This window comes from Phascolarctos cinereus, unplaced genomic scaffold (assembly GCF_003287225.1).
Source record: "Phascolarctos cinereus isolate Bilbo 61053 unplaced genomic scaffold, phaCin_HiC Scaffold_726;HRSCAF=1367, whole genome shotgun sequence".
Classification (NCBI taxonomy): domain Eukaryota; kingdom Metazoa; phylum Chordata; class Mammalia; order Diprotodontia; family Phascolarctidae; genus Phascolarctos; species Phascolarctos cinereus.
The window spans coordinates 350211257-350228886 of NW_027556098.1; the positions used below are offsets into that span (position 1 = coordinate 350211257).

The 17630-nt window shown below is 36.8% G+C and overlaps 1 protein-coding gene across 1 annotated transcript; it reads left to right on the forward strand.

Moving 5' to 3' along the window:
* Positions 1 to 5019: 5019 nt before the first annotated feature.
* Positions 5020 to 5964, forward strand: LOC110195251 (olfactory receptor 52R1-like). Its single transcript, XM_020967911.1, has one exon. The coding sequence runs from the start codon at positions 5020 to 5022 to the stop codon at positions 5962 to 5964; it is 945 nt and encodes a 314-aa protein (XP_020823570.1).
* The last annotated feature ends 11666 nt before the right edge of the window (positions 5965 to 17630 follow it).

The following is a 17630-nucleotide window of genomic DNA, read 5'->3' on the forward strand; positions in this document are numbered from 1 at the left end:
ATCCATAGGGTAATATCTATCATTTTTTTAAAAATAAATTTGACCCAGTTCCTCTATATTTGAGACAAGAAGATTTTATGGCAATAATTGCTGTAAAATTTTCCCTAATTTCCTGCTTTCCTTCTAATTTTAATTGCATTGGCTTTGTTTGTGCAAAGCATTTAAATTGGATATAATTAAAATTACCTCTTTTAATATCCATGATCCTCTCTATCTCTCTCTCGGTCACAAATTTTTCTCATATCCATAGATCTAATAGCAAATTCTTCCACACTCTCCTAAATCACTTATACTACTATCTTTTATGCCTAAATTACATGCACATTTTGACCTTATCTGTGTATGGTGTCTACATGTTGGTCCTTGCCTACTTTCTACCAAGCTGCTTTCCAATTTTTCCAGAAAATTTTCCCAAATACTGAGTTCTTGCTCTCAAAGTTCAGACCTTTGGGTTTATCAAACACTAGCCATTTACTACTGTATATTTTATACCTTACCTATTCTACTGATTCAACACTCTATTTCTTAGCCACACCAGATTTTTTTTTTTTGGGTGATTTGTGGATTGTGATATAGTTTGAAATCTGTTGCTGCTAGGTCATCTTCCTTCACATTTTCCTCCTTGATTTATTTGACGTTCTTGACCTTTTGTTTTTATGGATCACTTTTGTTATTGCTTTTTTCTACTTCTATAAAATAATTCTTTGGTACTTTGATATTGAATAGGTAAGTTAATTTAGGTAATTTAGGTTAAAATTAGGCTAAATGCTGATGATCTGCATGGCTTTATTTTATATCGTGTGACTTTGCTAAAGTTATTATTTTTACCATTTAAAAATGATTCTCTAAATATTCTATCATATTGTCTGCAAAGTGTGCTAGTTTTTCTTTTTTTTACTCATTGCCTGTTCATATTTCTTCAGTTTCTGTTTTGCATCTTATTGCTATAGCAAGCATTTCTGTTTGTCTTTCACTCTTGAAGAGGACCTGACATCAGGAAGGTGTTTCCATGACTTTCAAGTGAACTGGATTTAATTGAAGGAGGGCTATGCAAAGTCATGAGCCTCACTTTCTCCTCCAGAGCCATCTGGGTTCAGTAGCAAGATAGAGATCAGGACAACTGGAGATGGCTCCAATGCAGTGGGAAACCTTGGCCTTTTTAAGCTAAGTTCTTTCCCAGGTCTCAGTTTGATTGAGGCAATACCATTCAGTGCTTAAGGCAAGGTAAGAAATGAAATAAAGAATGGCCTTTTTTATCTAGTTCAAAAAAAAATCAACCTGGGAGGAGAGGACCCTCAGCTCTTCTGACCAACACAGAAACAGTTGTTATTAACATTCACTCTGATCCACCAGAATCAAAAAAATGATCTGGCAGGGCTTGGGCTAGGACCCATTGTAGGTTAATGCATGACAGCCAGAGAGATTTCTCTTCAAGGCATGGTCCTTAAGAAAGAAATCTAGCTCATAATCTCCAAGATATCTTGTTAGGTTTCAGTTTAAACATAGAAAATCATGAAATGTTCATTTCAGTAGTCTCTGTTGTCCATTAGTCATTGAAAGAGGAATAGAGATGAATGAGAGGTTCCATTACACTATAAGTAAAAAAAAAAATCCCCCAAACTATTTCCAAAGCCTTTTCATTGGGGCATCAGTATATATAGGTTGAATTAGAATTATAAACTCATGTCATCTGCAAAGAGTTATATTTGCATTATTTGTTGCTTATTTATATTTCTTTAATTTCTATTTTTGAGTCTTATTGTTATAGCTAGCACTTCTAAAAATATTGAATAGCAGTATTGAGAATGGATAGCCTTTCTTCTGACAGATCTTTTTGAAGCTGAGTGCCTTCAGCTTTCCAAGGAGTAGGTCTCTCTTGGTTCCAGGGCCCCATAGACATGGTGCTTCCTGCCTCTATTCCCTAATTCATTTCTCTTTTATTCCTTACAGGTCATTTCTACATAGAACTCTATGCCTTTCCATTCATTTATTGATTAGGAAAAACAACACTTGGCTTCATCATTTTATTCATTATTACATCCAGTGTCTTTTCCCTACAATGCAACACAGGAGATATCCTGACCCAAGAAATAGAGAAAATGTAGAAGACAATTCTCCACTGAATTCCAGATTGAAAAACATTTCAATTTCCTCTGTTCTATCAAATGATCTGATGGCTCAACTACTCTCCAGAGGTTTGCTCAATGAAGACCATAGGGAAAAAGAAGCAGGTTCACTCTCTTGCCTCATAATAAAGTCCCCAGCATTGGGAGCAACTTCTACCTCTTTTCTGCTTTGAGCTGGAGTGAAGACAAGAGGTCTTCTCACTCATGCAGAAGCCTGGTAAGTGTCAGGCCCAGCTTCCTGAGGACCAGCAGGGACAGCCATAGCTGTGAAAGCAGACTGCAGAGTGAGGCAACAGAGATATTTGCTCTGTATTCTGGGAGTTGCTACTAGAAAAGGAGGAAAGTCTTTGAAAAAAAAATCTAAGCAAATAAATGGGTTATGGTTTGATTACCAGTAAGTCAGGCATAGGCAGTTGGTCAACAAATATTTATTAAATGCTTACTAAATATCTTATATTCATTCTTTATGTTTTCTTAAAGATTTACTTCATGATAAATATCTCATCTTCCTTCTGCTTCTTGTTGCCAATCTCTCCATCCTGACTGGGTCAAGAACACTGTAAAATTGTCAAATCACTTTCCTTCCAACAACCCCATGAAATAGGTGGTTTAAATTTGATCATATTCATTTTGTAGATAAGGTAAATCATAGTCTATCATTTAAGCAGGTATTAGGCCCCTAATATATATATAAGACATTATAAGTGACCTGTCCAGAGTCACTCAGTTTTTAAATGATGGAATGTAGACTGAAAGTCATGATTCATCTGCCTCTGAAGGCAGTAGTTTCTCTTCCATCTCACTGCCTGTAAGGAATGACATGGAAGAGAGAGGCAGCATTGATTTCAGGCTAAGAATCAACAAAATGTCCTCTCAGTGGCTCTCCATAGTCCAAGATTTGATGGAGTTGACAGTGGTGAAAGTTCATCATTGTTCATACTGAGCAGTAATTTCTTTGTCTTCAGATTTCAGGCTACTGAAAATGAGGTGAGCAGATGTACTCATTATGCTGAGACTCCAGGGCCTCTGAGCTGTAGCATGTATCACATAAGCCAAAAGGACCTGACAACTCAAGTTAGCAATACCTGGTGCTTTTCTCTCATCTTGGTAAATCTTACATATATGGCCTTGGCAAATCATTTACTTCTGTGAATGAAATTCTTATTCTAAAACACTGGGAGGCAGGCAACTTTGATTAGATAATATTAAGGCTTCTTTTTTAAGTCTAACATTCTGTGGTATTAAAAGACATAGGTTCTTAGATTTTTACAGGGAGGATACTCTGCAAAAATTTAAGTTGTCTTTTTTGACTGAGTCAAAGTTACTATGTTGTACACACTTGTATTGGCCTATTTTCCCTCATAGCAATAAGCTCTAAATCCCAACCTTTTTAAATTCTTGAGTCAAGTTTTAAAAATTATTTTTCTTTATGCTCTCATTGTCTTTTTGTTATTTGTCACTTCTCAAATTTTCCATTACACTTGAGTGTATCAGTATTCTATGTACCTATTTCATTCTAGTTTGCAATTTCCAATCTACTATGCATTTGAAAGCCAAGTATGTAAGCTTATTAGATTTTGGAAAATGAGGAGTTTTGACTAGATGTTATCTAAAGTCTCTTCCAACTTTATGATAACAGAATTGTATGGCAAAACACCCAGTTACTTTGATTATAGAAACAGATCCTTAAAGCAGAAGAAATTTTAGTAACTCAAGTGTCTGATCTTTCTCAAATTATCTTGAAATATCCTCTATACTATACTTTTACTGGGACTCTTAGGGAATTAAGTTTTCCAGAGGGCAAAACTAGTGGGATGTTTCAAAGGAGGGAATTTAGTATCGTTGTCAGAGGGAAAATTACTTCCTTACAATTGACGTATGAAAAACTGGAATAGGCTTATTGGGAGGGTGTCGGTTCCCCCTTATTGGAGATGTTTTGAGATAAGGTAAAGAGCCAGTTGTTGGAAATATTGTAGTGGGGATTTTTTTCTGGTATATACTGGAGAAGATGGCCACTGGATTCCTTTTGAATTGTAAAAATATGTGATTCTTGGGGACAGAAACATGCTTGAGGAAGACACGATTTATTTCTAGAAGAGAAAAAACCCTTGAGTCATATTTTAGAAGAATATGCATTTATGAGAACTGGCGAGAAAAAAATCAATGAAAAATGTGGAGGTAAAAAAGACATGCCTGGCAGAGCCAAGGGATACCATTTGTACAGTAGTATTTCCTTTTCCTTCTCTACTCTGCATTATCCCTCAGCCAATTCACCAATTTTTATTAGAAAAATGGGTCCATTTTCACTTCTTTTTATCTTTAAAATTTTAAACAAAAGTTACAGAAAAAATGCAGAGGAACGAAATGAGCACAACTGATTTTTCTTTTTCATCAAAGACAAGAAAGATAAAACCTTTGATAAAAATCTTATGGGAAGGGTTGGGTTGAGAAAAGAGAATGGTGGAACTTTATAGTGACATTTGATGGCAATTTTTTATATATTTGTGCTCTTATCGTAATCTTTCAAAATGAAATAACTGAACCAAAACAATGTGGCAATAGCTAAGTTTCTACTGAATGATGTTCATTACTTAGTCATAGTTACATGATCCAATAGGTAGAATTTCCTTTTTTGTTTTCCATACCTATTAAAATTGTTTTTTCAAGGGAATTTTTTTCTATTAAAATAGGTGAATTTTCTCTCCAGAGTTCTCAGTTTTCTTATTATCCTATTCTCTTTGCATGTCTTCAATTTGTTCATGATTTCACACAATTTTATCACATTCTTAAAGTATAATAAAATGTTCACTTTTTAGTTTTTTTGATTAGAATTGTTTTCATACAGGAAGAGAGAGTTCCTTTGCCAAGCATGGCATGCAGAAAGGATTCCATCATGTCAACATCTGGGAACAACTCTTTCCACCCTCCTTTTTTCATCCTGCTTGGAATCCCAGGGTTGGAAAAAACCCAGTTCTGGATTGCATTCCCATTTTGTGCCATGTATGCTATGGCCTTGGTGGGAAACATCACCATTCTTCATGTGATACGTACTGACCACACCCTCCATGAACCCATGTACCTCTTCCTGGCCATGCTAGCTTTTACTGACTTAGTTCTGTCGTCTTCCACCCTTCCCAAGATGCTGGGAATCTTCTGGTTTGGTTCATGTGAGATTGAGTATCATGCCTGCCTCACTCAGGTTTTCTTCATTCATACATTCTCTTCTGTGGAGTCAGGGATTCTCATGGCAATGGCCCTGGATCGTTATGTAGCCATCTGCTTTCCACTACGCCATTCAATTATTTTATCTACCTCAGTGGTGGCGAAACTAGGTGTGGCAGTGATGGTAAGAGGTGTGTTGTGGGTGAGCCCCTTCTGTTTTATGGTCACCTGGAAGCCCTTTTGCTCTAACAGAATCATCCCCCAGTCATACTGTGAGCATATGGCTGTACTGAAGCTTGTATGTGCAGACACCAGAACAAACCGTGGGTATGGGCTTTTTGTGGCCTTCTCTGTGGTTGGCTTTGACATCATAATCATTGCTGTGTCCTATATCATGATTTTGCAGGCTGTATTACGTCTGCCCTCAGGGGATGCTCGGCTCAAAGCATTTGGTACATGTGCCTCACATATCTGTGTTATCCTATCTTTGTACATACCTGCCCTCTTCACTTTTCTTTCCCATCGTTTTGGCCATCATGTGCCCCAAGCAGTCCATGTAATGTTGGCTAACCTCTACCTTCTGGTTCCCCCAATGCTGAATCCCATCATCTATGGGGTGAAAACCAAACAGATTCGAGACAGAGTAGTAAATACCTTTTGCCACAAAGTTCCCTGAGACATAAGTCTAATCCACCTCCATGCTTTTCAAGTAACCCAGATGAGGTCATGAAAGTGACTTGGATGAAAGCCTGAACTTTCATCCAACATGGCTCCCAGTGTCATCTTCCTCATCACCGAACCTGAGGTGAATTAATATCTTTGGTACAAGTTGGGGAAATAGTGCTCCAGATGTCAACTTCACAGAGGAGAAAACAAGGGTCATTATTCTAAACTTGGACAATTTGATAAATCTCTGTTCTAAAACATTATAAAAACTGTTTCTGTATCAATCTTTTGTACTAAATAAAGAGTGTGTAAATGAAGACATTCTGAATTTAAACTGTTGTGAAGAGAAGTTTGCATTTAAATGAAAGTATACCAGATTAACTTTCAGGTAAATAAGACAAAGCTGGAGAGCACTTTTGCCATCTCATCAGTAGAGTACTTGGTATCTAAGAAGCCTTCTGTGTTTGAATTCAACCTCCATTACAGATATTTTCATTAATATCGTAATTTTCATTTGTAACATAACATAATATAGTACTGGAGTTAGACTGAAAAGGCCTATATTCAAATTCTACATCCTATGTTTACTAGTTATATGACCCTAGATAAAAGACTGAACCTCCATGTCTCAACCAGTTCTTTAATATTTATTTACTAAAGTATAAGATAGCTTGTGATACAGGACAGGAATTCTTCCTACTGATGCAATATCAGATCTTCTTGGTAATGATGTAACTCTGTTCTTTGACTGGTTGCTTCTCTTTGCTTCTGATGCTTGAAAGGAAGAATGGCTCAGCATTTGTTTTGGTGGTGAGGAGAAACATCTTTAGCAGTCTGTTGTGAAAGAAGGTAAAAATTAGGAAATATTCTTAAAAATTATTAACCTGAATAGCCTTTGATTCAATGATACAAATACTAAGCCTATACACCAAGGATATAATAATAGGTGAAAGATCCATATGTATAAATTTTTTTGTAGCTGTTCCTTTTTGTCATATCAAAGAATTATAAACTAAGGGAGTGTTCATCAATTGGAGAATGATTGAAGACTATGTGGCATATGAGTGTGATGAAATGACCTTGTGCTCTAACACATCATGAAGGGGAAAGTTTCAAAGTAACCTAGAAAGACATATGAAGTGATGCAGAGTTATGTGAAGGGAACCAAAAACACAATTCCAAGAGTTTTGTAGTGTTCCCTCTCTCTCTCTCTCTCTCTGTCTCTCTCTCTCTCTGTCTCTCTCTTTCTGTCTCTCCCTCTCTTTCTCCATGTATCTATGTATGTGTGTATGCAAATATACCACATACACTTACATATATCATATATACACTACATATATATGTGTATGTGTATGTGTGATAGTCAATGGGAAATTTTGTTTGATTAGGCATGCGTATTTGTTACAGAGATTTATTTTTACATTTCTTTTTCAATGGAGGAAGGGTTGGGATGGAGTAAAGGTGAATTTTCATTAACTGAAAAAAATAAAATTTATTTAAAAGTAAATAAAATAAATAGTGAACATAAGATCATTGCAACTATGTATTTTTAAGTAAATATAAATTTATTTATTTTTAGTTTTCAACATTTACTTCCACTAGATTTTGAGTTCCAAATTTTCTCCCAATCTCGTCCCTCCCCCCACCCCAAGATGTCATGCATGCTGAATGCTTCTTCCTCTAGTCTGCCCTGTCTTCTATCTCTTCCCCTTCTCTTATCCCCTTCCCCTTCTCTTTTCCTGTAGGTCAAGATAGACTTCTGTACCCATTTCCTGTATTTCCTATTTCCCAGTTGTGTGTGAAAACTTTTTTTTAAAACATGTATTTTTAAAACTTTGGGCTCCAAATTTTCTCCCTTCCTCCCTCCCCACGCACCCTCGTTGAAAAGGCAAGCAACTCAACATCGATTTTACATGTGCAGTAATGCAAAACACTTCCATAGTAGACATGTTGTGAAAAACTATCTCTGTTTCCCTTAATCCTATCCTGTCCCCCATTTATTCTATTATTTCTTTTGACCCTGTCCCTCCTTGGAAGTATTTGCTTCTGATTACCCTCTTTCCCCATCTGCCCTCCTCTCTATCATCCCCCTGCTCTCTTGTCCTCTTCTTTCCCCATCTCCCAGCCTGATCAACAATCCAGGTTGTCTTGGGCAGGAAATTTGCTTCGCTCTGTCTTTTTGTGGTTCTGCTGCTTCAGAATTTTTTAAAGCCATTTTTTATAGGTATTTGGAGGGGTTTGGGGGAGAGCTCAAGCAAGTCACTGCTTTCACTCAGCTATCTTGGCTCCCCTCCCCCCCGCCCCTTACAAGTGTGTATCATTCAATTTTTTGCACTTGTCACCTCAGAACTTTGCAGAATACTTGGCACATAACAGTCCTTTAATAAATGCTTTTTGATTGAATTGACATTAATGTATCCTTTTCTCCTCCCCACCTCACAACCCCTCCACATAGATGGAGGTTGTGAGAAACTCCAAGGTACTGTTTGATATTTAGACAAAGTGAATAGTGTAGGAAAAGAAGTCCTATCCCTTACCACCTGTATGACTTTGGGAAAATCACTTTATCTCCCTAGGTTTTGCCATTTCATCACATAAAAATTTTGAACATGATGATTTATTAGCGACTTTTTATTTCCAAATCTGTGAAATTGCCAGGAGGGGTTTTGTTGGTTTGAAGTCCTGGGGCAGGGTAAGAATCACAGATCCTAAGAGTTGAAGCTGTCCAAAAACAATTAGTTCTAAATAGAATAATGTGCTTCAGAAAGTAGTTCCTCCCAACTCTCTCCTCCCCATTAAATGTCTTCAGGCAGAGGATGCATGACTGATTGATTCATATTGCACAGAAAAGGGTCCTCTTCAGGAAAGAGAGGACATATAGCCTCTGAATTTCTTTTCAAATGAGATATCCTATGATTCTCTAAAGTGCCTCAGCAGGCTACCCTTTTCTAAGTGGGATACCATGAATATAATACTAGAATAGCACAAATACTGATAATGTAATTACTCTATTATTTCCCAAGCACAGATGCAACAAGTAGATACACCATTTGGATAAGTGTCACTTGACTAGCTCAGCTCACCACAAGAACAAGGATCCCATACTAACCTTGAAGGGATAAGACCAGCTTAACTTTCTATCTTGAATGAGCATTGATGAGACGGGAGACAAGATGGAAGCAACTCCCTTTAATTTTAACAAAGCATTCACTTAAGTAGTAAAGTAACAGTAACTTCTTCTCAAGTCACGATGGTGTAGAGCTCATGCTGTGCTAAGGACAGTGCATGCACGTCCTGTGCACTTATCTGACTCCAATCACAGATAAACTGCTAATGACCATACAATAACTAGGAGAGTTAAAGATTGTTAAAGATCCATATAATGGAGCACCGAACCAGACGACCTTTGCTCATAGATCAGTCACCTGATAGGGGCCTGCACCCATCAGTGAGACCTCATGAATAACCTGTGGCCCTCTACATCCTTACAAATCCCTAACAGATAAGTAACTGATCTTACCCTCATAAAAATTATTTTGTAAGGAGATATGATGGTGGCACAATGTCTACCAAAGATTAGATGATCAGATCATTATGCATGAAAAAAATTTCTAGGGAATTCTATTGGTGGAAGTTATTACTAATCAAGGAGTTAGAGTGTCTTCGTACAAGATGAAGCATTTGAGATGGCTCTCAGTACCAAAATTGTGACCCTCTTCAATGTCATGAATTCCTTGGGTCCAAGAAGTCATGGATGAGTGGCAAATAAGGGTTTATGCAGTAACCTTAGCCATCTTCCACATTAGGCTCACAGTAAATATTGCCTCAAATATATCTATATGTCTATATACATCTATATACCTATATATCTATGTATGTATATACATACATACCCGCACACACATATATGTATGCATATGTATATGTATATGTATATGTATATATATATATGTATATATACACACATAACTAGATATGCATATATTTGTAAGAGTAGTCCACTAATACCTGCTTTGTATGCCGGTTTTTGCTTCAAGTCTCCAGGGAAATTAAGAGCCACTGTTCATTGCCGAATTTTTACAAAGTATGCCATGGTTGAATTCCTTCTTAATATTTTATGTGAGCATGGATAACCTTAGTCACAATTTCCTTATGTGTAAGTCATTGGAATAGGTGACCTCTCAACTTAATTCCAACTCAGGTAAAGATTCCCTGAACTCTCAGACATAATCAACCAATCAATCACCAAGCATTTATGAAGTGCCTATTATGTGCTAGGCAGTGGGGAGACAAGTTCAAAAGTGAAACAGTTCTTGCAATGAGGTCAATTGTAGAAGACTATATGTACAAATATAAATATACATAAATTAAATACAAGGTTAATGATCTGATGCCTCAACTCCTCCCCAGAGGTTTGCTCACTAAGGGCCATAGGGGAAAAAGAAGCAGATTCCCTCTCTTGCCTCAGGATAAAGTCCCCAGCATATGAAGCAACTTCTACCTCTTTTCTTCTTTTTGGTGAAGTGAAGACAAGATGGCTTCTCACTCATGCAGAAGCCTGGTAAGTGTCAGGCCCAGCTCCATGAGGAGAGCAGGGATAGCCCTAGCTGTGAAAGCAGACTGCAGAGTGAGGCAACAGAGATATTTGCCCCATATTCTGGGAGTTGCTACTAGAAAAGGGGGAAAGTCTTTGAAAAAAAAATCTAAGCAGATGAATGGGTTATCATTTAATTACCAGTAAGTCAGTCATAGCCAGTTGATCAACAAACATTTATGAAATACTCAACTAAATACCTTATATTTGCTCTTTTTTTTTCAAACAATTTACTTCAGGATAAATGACTCATCTTCCTCTTCTCATTGTTCCCAAGTTCTCCATTCTAACTGGGCCAAGAACACTATAAAATTGTCAAACCACTTTCCTTCCAACAATCTCACGAGATAGATGGTTTAAATGTGATCATGCATACTTTCTAGACAAGATAAAACACAATAAATCATTTAAGCAGGTATTAGGCCCTTACTATGTATAAGGCATTGCAATTGACCTGCCCAAAGTTACCCAGATTTTAAGTGGTGGAATAAATATTGAAAGCCTGAATTCGTCGGCCTCCAAACCCAACAGTTTTTCTTCCACCACGTTGCCTGTACATAATAACATGAGAGATTCCTATGTAGCTGAGCTAGGGAGAGAGCCAGTGTGGATGTCAGGCTGAGAATCAACAGAATGACCTCTCAGTGGCTCTCCATATTCTGAGAATTGGTGGAGCAGGCAGTGGTGAAAGTTCATCATTATTCAGACTGAGCAGTAACTTCTTTGTCTTCAGACTCCAGGCTGCTGGAAACAAGGTGAGCAGATCTACTCACTAAGCTAAGATTCCTGGGCCTCTGAGCTCCTGCAGGTGTCACATAAGCCAAAAGTACCTGACAACTCAACTTAGCAGTATGTCAACCTCTCTCTCATTTTAGAAAAATCTGCATGTATGGCTTTGGCAAATTATTTAACTTCTCTGTGCATGAAATTCCTTACCTGAAACATGTAATTATATAACTGTAATTATATAACTGTAATTATATAACTGTAATTATGTAACTGTAATTATATAACATAAAGGTTCCTTCTAAGTCTAAACTTCCACGGTACTAATAGACAAAGGTTCTTCGATTTTTACAGGTAATATACTCTGCCAAAAATTTAAGCTGTCTTTAATGCCCAAGTCATAGTTGCTATATTTTATAAACTCATATTGGCCTATTTTCTCCTACAATAAATTAACTCTAGATCCCAACCTTTCTGAATTCTTGAGTCAAAGTTTTAAAATTATTTTTCTTATTACTCTCATTTTCATTTTATTTGCCACTTGTCAAATTTGCCACTACACTTGATTGTATCAGTATTTTATGTACTTATTTTGTTTTAGTTTGCTCTTTCCAATTTGTTCATTTGAAAGCCAAGTCACCAAACTTATTAGATTTTGTATGATATAAGAATAAACTAGTTTTGAGTGAAGGCCTGAAGTGATCTCCTATGAGTAAAACTCAAATGATTTGGTATAGGACTTTTATAACACTTGTTTACCTCCTGGATGTATTTTTTTTTTTTTTCCTGTTTTCTGACTACATTCTGCTTAATTGAAGTTTTAGCATGCTACTTCTATATAAGGAAAGTGTTTCTTTTATAATAGAACCAGAGACTCTCAGTGATGCAAGAAAATGTAGGAATGATTTTATTAAATTACTCATCCAGTGTAGAAATTTCCTGTGGTATCCCTAAAAGTTGGTCATTCATCCTCTGATGTATTTACGCTTATGATATTTATGTGCTATTGAGCCCAGTAACTCCTGAAGCAATCTGTGCCATTGTTGGACATCTATCATTTATAGGTTCTTCTTTACCCTCAGGCCATTCCCTAAAACACTATAGTTTATTTATTTATCTATTACTTGTAATTCTTCTCCCTAGAATCATACAGCATAAACATTATTTTTTCCCCCACACAATAATCCTTAGGATATCTGAAGATAAGTTTCATATCTATCCCTCAATCTTCCTTTCTCCAGACTGTCTTTTGATAAGTTACATGACTATTTACTCTATAACGTGATTTCTAAACCCCATCTCATTTTTGCTACTCTTTTCCTGACACTGTCAAGTTTGATGATTCCTTTTTTAAAATATGGTGTCCAGAGCTAGACATAATAATTAATTAAGAAAATGTGAGGCAATGTTTAATAATGGATATAAAATCTAGGCCTTAGAGTAAGGAAATATGGGTTCAAATCCTGCTTCTGACGAATAGCGGCTGTGTGACTATAATCAAGTCAAGGAACCTCTCTGAATTTCAGTTTTTCATCCACAAATTGAGATTAATTAAATCTGTAGCATTGAATTCACAGTTATTCTGAGAATCAAGCTAAATTGTGCACACACATCTGTCTGTATAAAATATGTACAGATACATACATAGAAAATGTTTTATAAATCTTGAAACATTATATGAATATCAGCTATTGTTAACATCACTATTCCTGACTCCACAAAACTGAAACCTAAAAATTATATATTTCCTGGCCTCTAGTTTTTCTGATGTCATTTTGACCTATCAATTACCTTCTGACCCAACATAACATCAGGACACTGAAATGTTTTCTTTTTCATAGAGCATTTATCAGATGATTTGGTGTCCTCCTGACCTTTCCTTTCTGGGCTATAAACCTCGTTTTGTCACTAATTCCCCCTGTAAACTCAGAAAGTTTACTCTTAATTGTACCATGAGGACAGTGAACTAGTAGGTCTTAATGATCACGTCTCACTCTAAAGTGTTATATGTTATGATTAGTAAAGTATAATTCAGTACACAAGTTACTGATTATTCACACTTCAGAATGAATTTATTCATCATACTTTTTTCCCTGAATAATTCTTGAAGTTGAATAGTAGAAGGACAAAAAGTGATGCTTTAGACTCTAAAGCATTACCAAAGGAAGGCCATTCTCAAGCAGTGTTACACAGTTGTAGTTAAACAGCATGATTTGGGCATCTTGGCATAGCAGTGTCTAGTACAAGAAAGGAAGAGGGGTAATATTCAAGTGATCAGTGAGATAAAATACATAATGTTCTTTGCAAACTTAGCATTATATAAATGTCACCTTTTGTTCTTCCTTCTTCCAATTACACTACTACTACTACAATGATGATGAAGAATAAACTCTGCTGAATTGACAATATTTTCAGAGATGAGCTGTTCCCTTGCTACCATTTGTGTCAAGAAGACAGAGGTGAAGAGGGAGGTCCTTAGGGAAAAGGATGAGGCTGTATGAGGTATAACTGACCTTGCAAAGTTCAAGAATGGGAAATGAGTAGGGACCATAGGAAAAAAGCTAAACTATGAGAAGTGATGCTTGAGGGATTGAAAGCCAGCAGATGTAGGAGATCTTGATTGGGTATCAGTATATCTGTTAATTATTAGAGACATTTTTTCAGGGCATGGCTGGAAGGACATGGGTTATGATTCCTGGGGAGCTATTTGCAAAGAGGCTTTTTTTAAAGTAGATAAGCATGTCAAATTTGACCTCCAGGTATTAATCCTAGGACTGAGTCTCCTGCAGAATTTTGTCCAGAGCCTAGGAGGAGGTAGAACTGTATTTGAATAGCCTCTTTGTTACTTCTTGATGAAAACTTTCAGGAAGTAATCTGCATTCCCTCCAAAAGATAATTAATCTCAATTTCTTCATGTATGGTGATAATAATACATCTTCTGTTTTACTGCCTTTTTCACACAGACTCTGTAAGGATTCAATGAAGGAACCAATAGGAATTTTCTCTGGCATACAGTTTTGTTGCAGTTTCATGGTGTGTTGTGGTGGGACAATCTCAAAGAACTTAGATTCAGACCAGCTCTAATCCAAGTATAGGCATTTATTGGGAATGATACCTCCAATGGGCTGAGTTCCAAGAGGAACTAGCAACTTAGTAAGACAAGACAGGCAATTTTATAGCGTAATGATGCTTAATACACAACAGAAATTATGAATATTAAAAAGACAGGAGGGATTTGTGAAGGGATTTGGTAATGGGAGAGTGGTCCTATCCTCAGTGGAACCATGCATGCGCTTACCCCCAATGCATATAGAAAAACCCATTTTGGAGGTACTTGTATGTACAATAATGGTGTTTAATAAGGCTCTCTAAGTCATAAGTTCTCCTAATGGTCAGCTTTTGCTATTACTGCACAGGTACACTTAAGGAAAGTCCCTTCTATTGTTTTGGGGTCCACAACCTGCTCAGTATCCTGGTGGTGCTACTTTCTGACTGGGTGACTGTTGTGGTCCTGTCTAAGACTGGATGGATGTGGTTGTGGTTGAGTGCATGGACATACCTGCTGTTTCTATGGAAACTATGAGGAATGGGTCTAGGGAGGCAGTGGTAAGCTAGAGGCAGTGGCTGGCATCTCATCACATGGACATACCTGTTGTTTTATGAAAAAATCATGTTCATGGACATGCCTGTTGTTCTGATGAAGAAATGAGGTATATATAAGGAAGTTAGTTGGGGTGGGGCAATGACTATATTGAGTTTGGGGGCAGTGGATAGGTAGTGGCAATGGGCCTATGGTATAGTGAAGTCTATGATTGAGTTTGGGGACCTGTGATGTGGTTAAAGCCAGAAATTTGTGGTCAATTCAGAGCACACCTGGTGTTCAGTGGGGCCCATAAGGAAGTTAGAATATTGGGGCTGGAGGCAGTTTTACTAGGTTTCTGTCAGTTTTGTGTAACTATAACTCTGTACTACTTGGCATATGTGTTATAAAGAGGATTCTTACTCAAGTATGGGTTGTGCTTTGTGGTACATGACCTCTGGCATCCCTTGAGACCTTTTGGATTTGAAATTTTGATTCTCTGATTTTTTTGGGGGGTAATGGGAGACCACACACGATTTTATTGTAGAAAACTCCCAGTAAGGAAACTTCCTCTAAAAATTCTGATCAATATTCAATGTATATTTTACATTCTTAAACTTCAGCATGGTGTATTGGACAGCTAGTGAGCCTTGGAGTTATGAAACTTCTTACCAATTTCTACCTCTAACATATAATATCTAGGTGGCACTGAGGAAGTCACTTAAACTCTGTGCTTTAGGCAACTTTTTATGATTCTAAGCTTATTATTAGTCAATACGCTTGTTGACCACAGAAATGAAGGAAGAACATGCTCATCTAATTCAAAGAAGGTAGACAAAGGGCAGGATTGATGGTGCTCCAGAAGAAAGTAATGCTGAGTCTTTTGTCTTGATGTAATGGGGGTGGGTGAATTGGATCTGTAGGCAGAAGGCTGGGTTTCATTTGCTAGCTATGTGATCTTTGATAAGTCAGTTTAACTTCCTGGGCCTCAGTTTCCTTATCTGGAAAATGAGGAGTTTGGACTAGATGTTATCTAAAGTTTCTTCTAATTCTATGACAGTAGAATCACTTGGGAAAATGTCCAATAACTGATTATAGAAACAGATCCCTAAAGCAGAAGAAATTTTAGTAAAGTGTCTGATCTTTCTCAAATTATCTTCAAATATCCCCATGCCATACTTATACAGAGACTCTTCTAGAACTGAGTTTTCCAGGAGGCAAAATTAGTAGGAAGTTTCAAAGAAGGGAATTTAGCATTGATGGCAGAGGGAAAATAACTTCCTTATAATTGATCAATGCAAAAATGGAAAGGGCTTCTTGAGAGGGTGTGGGATCCCCCTTATTGGAGATGTTTAGAGAGGGGGTAGATGACCAGTTGTTGAATATGTTGTAGTGGGGATTGCTTTTCAGGTATATATTGAACAAGATGTCAATTGGATTCCCTTTTGAATTGTAAAAAATATGTGATTCTTGGGGACAAAAACATGCTTGAGGAAGACAAGATTTGTTTCTAGAAGAGAAAGAACCCTTGAGTTAGATTTTACAAGATTTACAAGATCTTACAAGAAGAATATGAATTTATGAGTAGACCTTGTCAAAAAAAAGTCAACAAGAATCTGGAGGTAAAAAGAACATGCCTTGCAGAGCCAAAGGAAAACTTTCATTCTCCACCACTTCCTCTTCTTCTCTACTCTACATTATCACCTCAGCCTACTCACCAATCCTTAATAGAACAAATGTGTCCATTTTTATCTGCGTTTTTTTGTTGTGTTATTTATTGCCAGCAATCAGATAGTAGAGGCGGAGAATAAATGTGAGACATGGGCCAGGATGAACAGTAAGGACTGACTCAGTTTATTCATCTGAGGGTACAGGATATATAGAGGAAATCTAGCCTAACTTCACAGAGTCCTCCCTCTGAGATACTCCCCGAACATCTACTGATAAGTGATAATACCTATTTCCTCATTATCAGAGTTCCTAGATTGGCTTGTAAACTCCAAGGCTTTTCCCTGGCACCTAGGCACCATCTGCATAGAGGAGTGAATGTGTAAATCTAAGGTCCAAAGAGTGAGAAGGAATGTCTCAGGAGCCTCCTTTGCAGGGGGAGATTTGGAGAGGTCTCCCTTGAGCCCCGTGGATTAAGCCTGGGCAAAGGTTAAGCTTTGTCCTGGATCTTAAACCCAGATGGGACACTTAAACCCGGACTTCTACAGTGTTTTTTTTTTAAACAAAGCTTATAGAAACAATATAGAGGAACCAAAGAAACACAACCAATTTTTTTTCCAATGGCAAGAAAAATAAAGCCTTTGATAAAAATCTTATGGAAAGGATTGGGTATAGAAAAGAGAGTGGTGGAACTTACAGTGACATTTCATGACCATATTTTATGTTTATGTTTGTATCTTTAACTTTCAAGGTGAAATAACTAAACCAAAAAATTTCAGTAATAGTTAAATATCTACTAAATGATGTGCATGGTTTCATCGTAGTTACATGGTCCAATAGGTAGAATTTCCTTTTTTGTTTTCAATGCTTTTTAAAATTATTTTGAAAGGAAAAATAACTTTTTATTAAAATAAGTAAATTTCCTGTCCAGAGCTCTCATTTTCCTTATTCTCTCTTTAGGTCTTCATTTTGTTCATGTTTTCACACAATTTTATCATGTTTTTAAAGTATAATAAATGTACATTTTTTGGTTTGTTTGATTAGAATTGTTTTCATACAGGAAGAGAGAGTTTCTTTGCCAAGCATGGCATGCAGAAAGGATTCCATC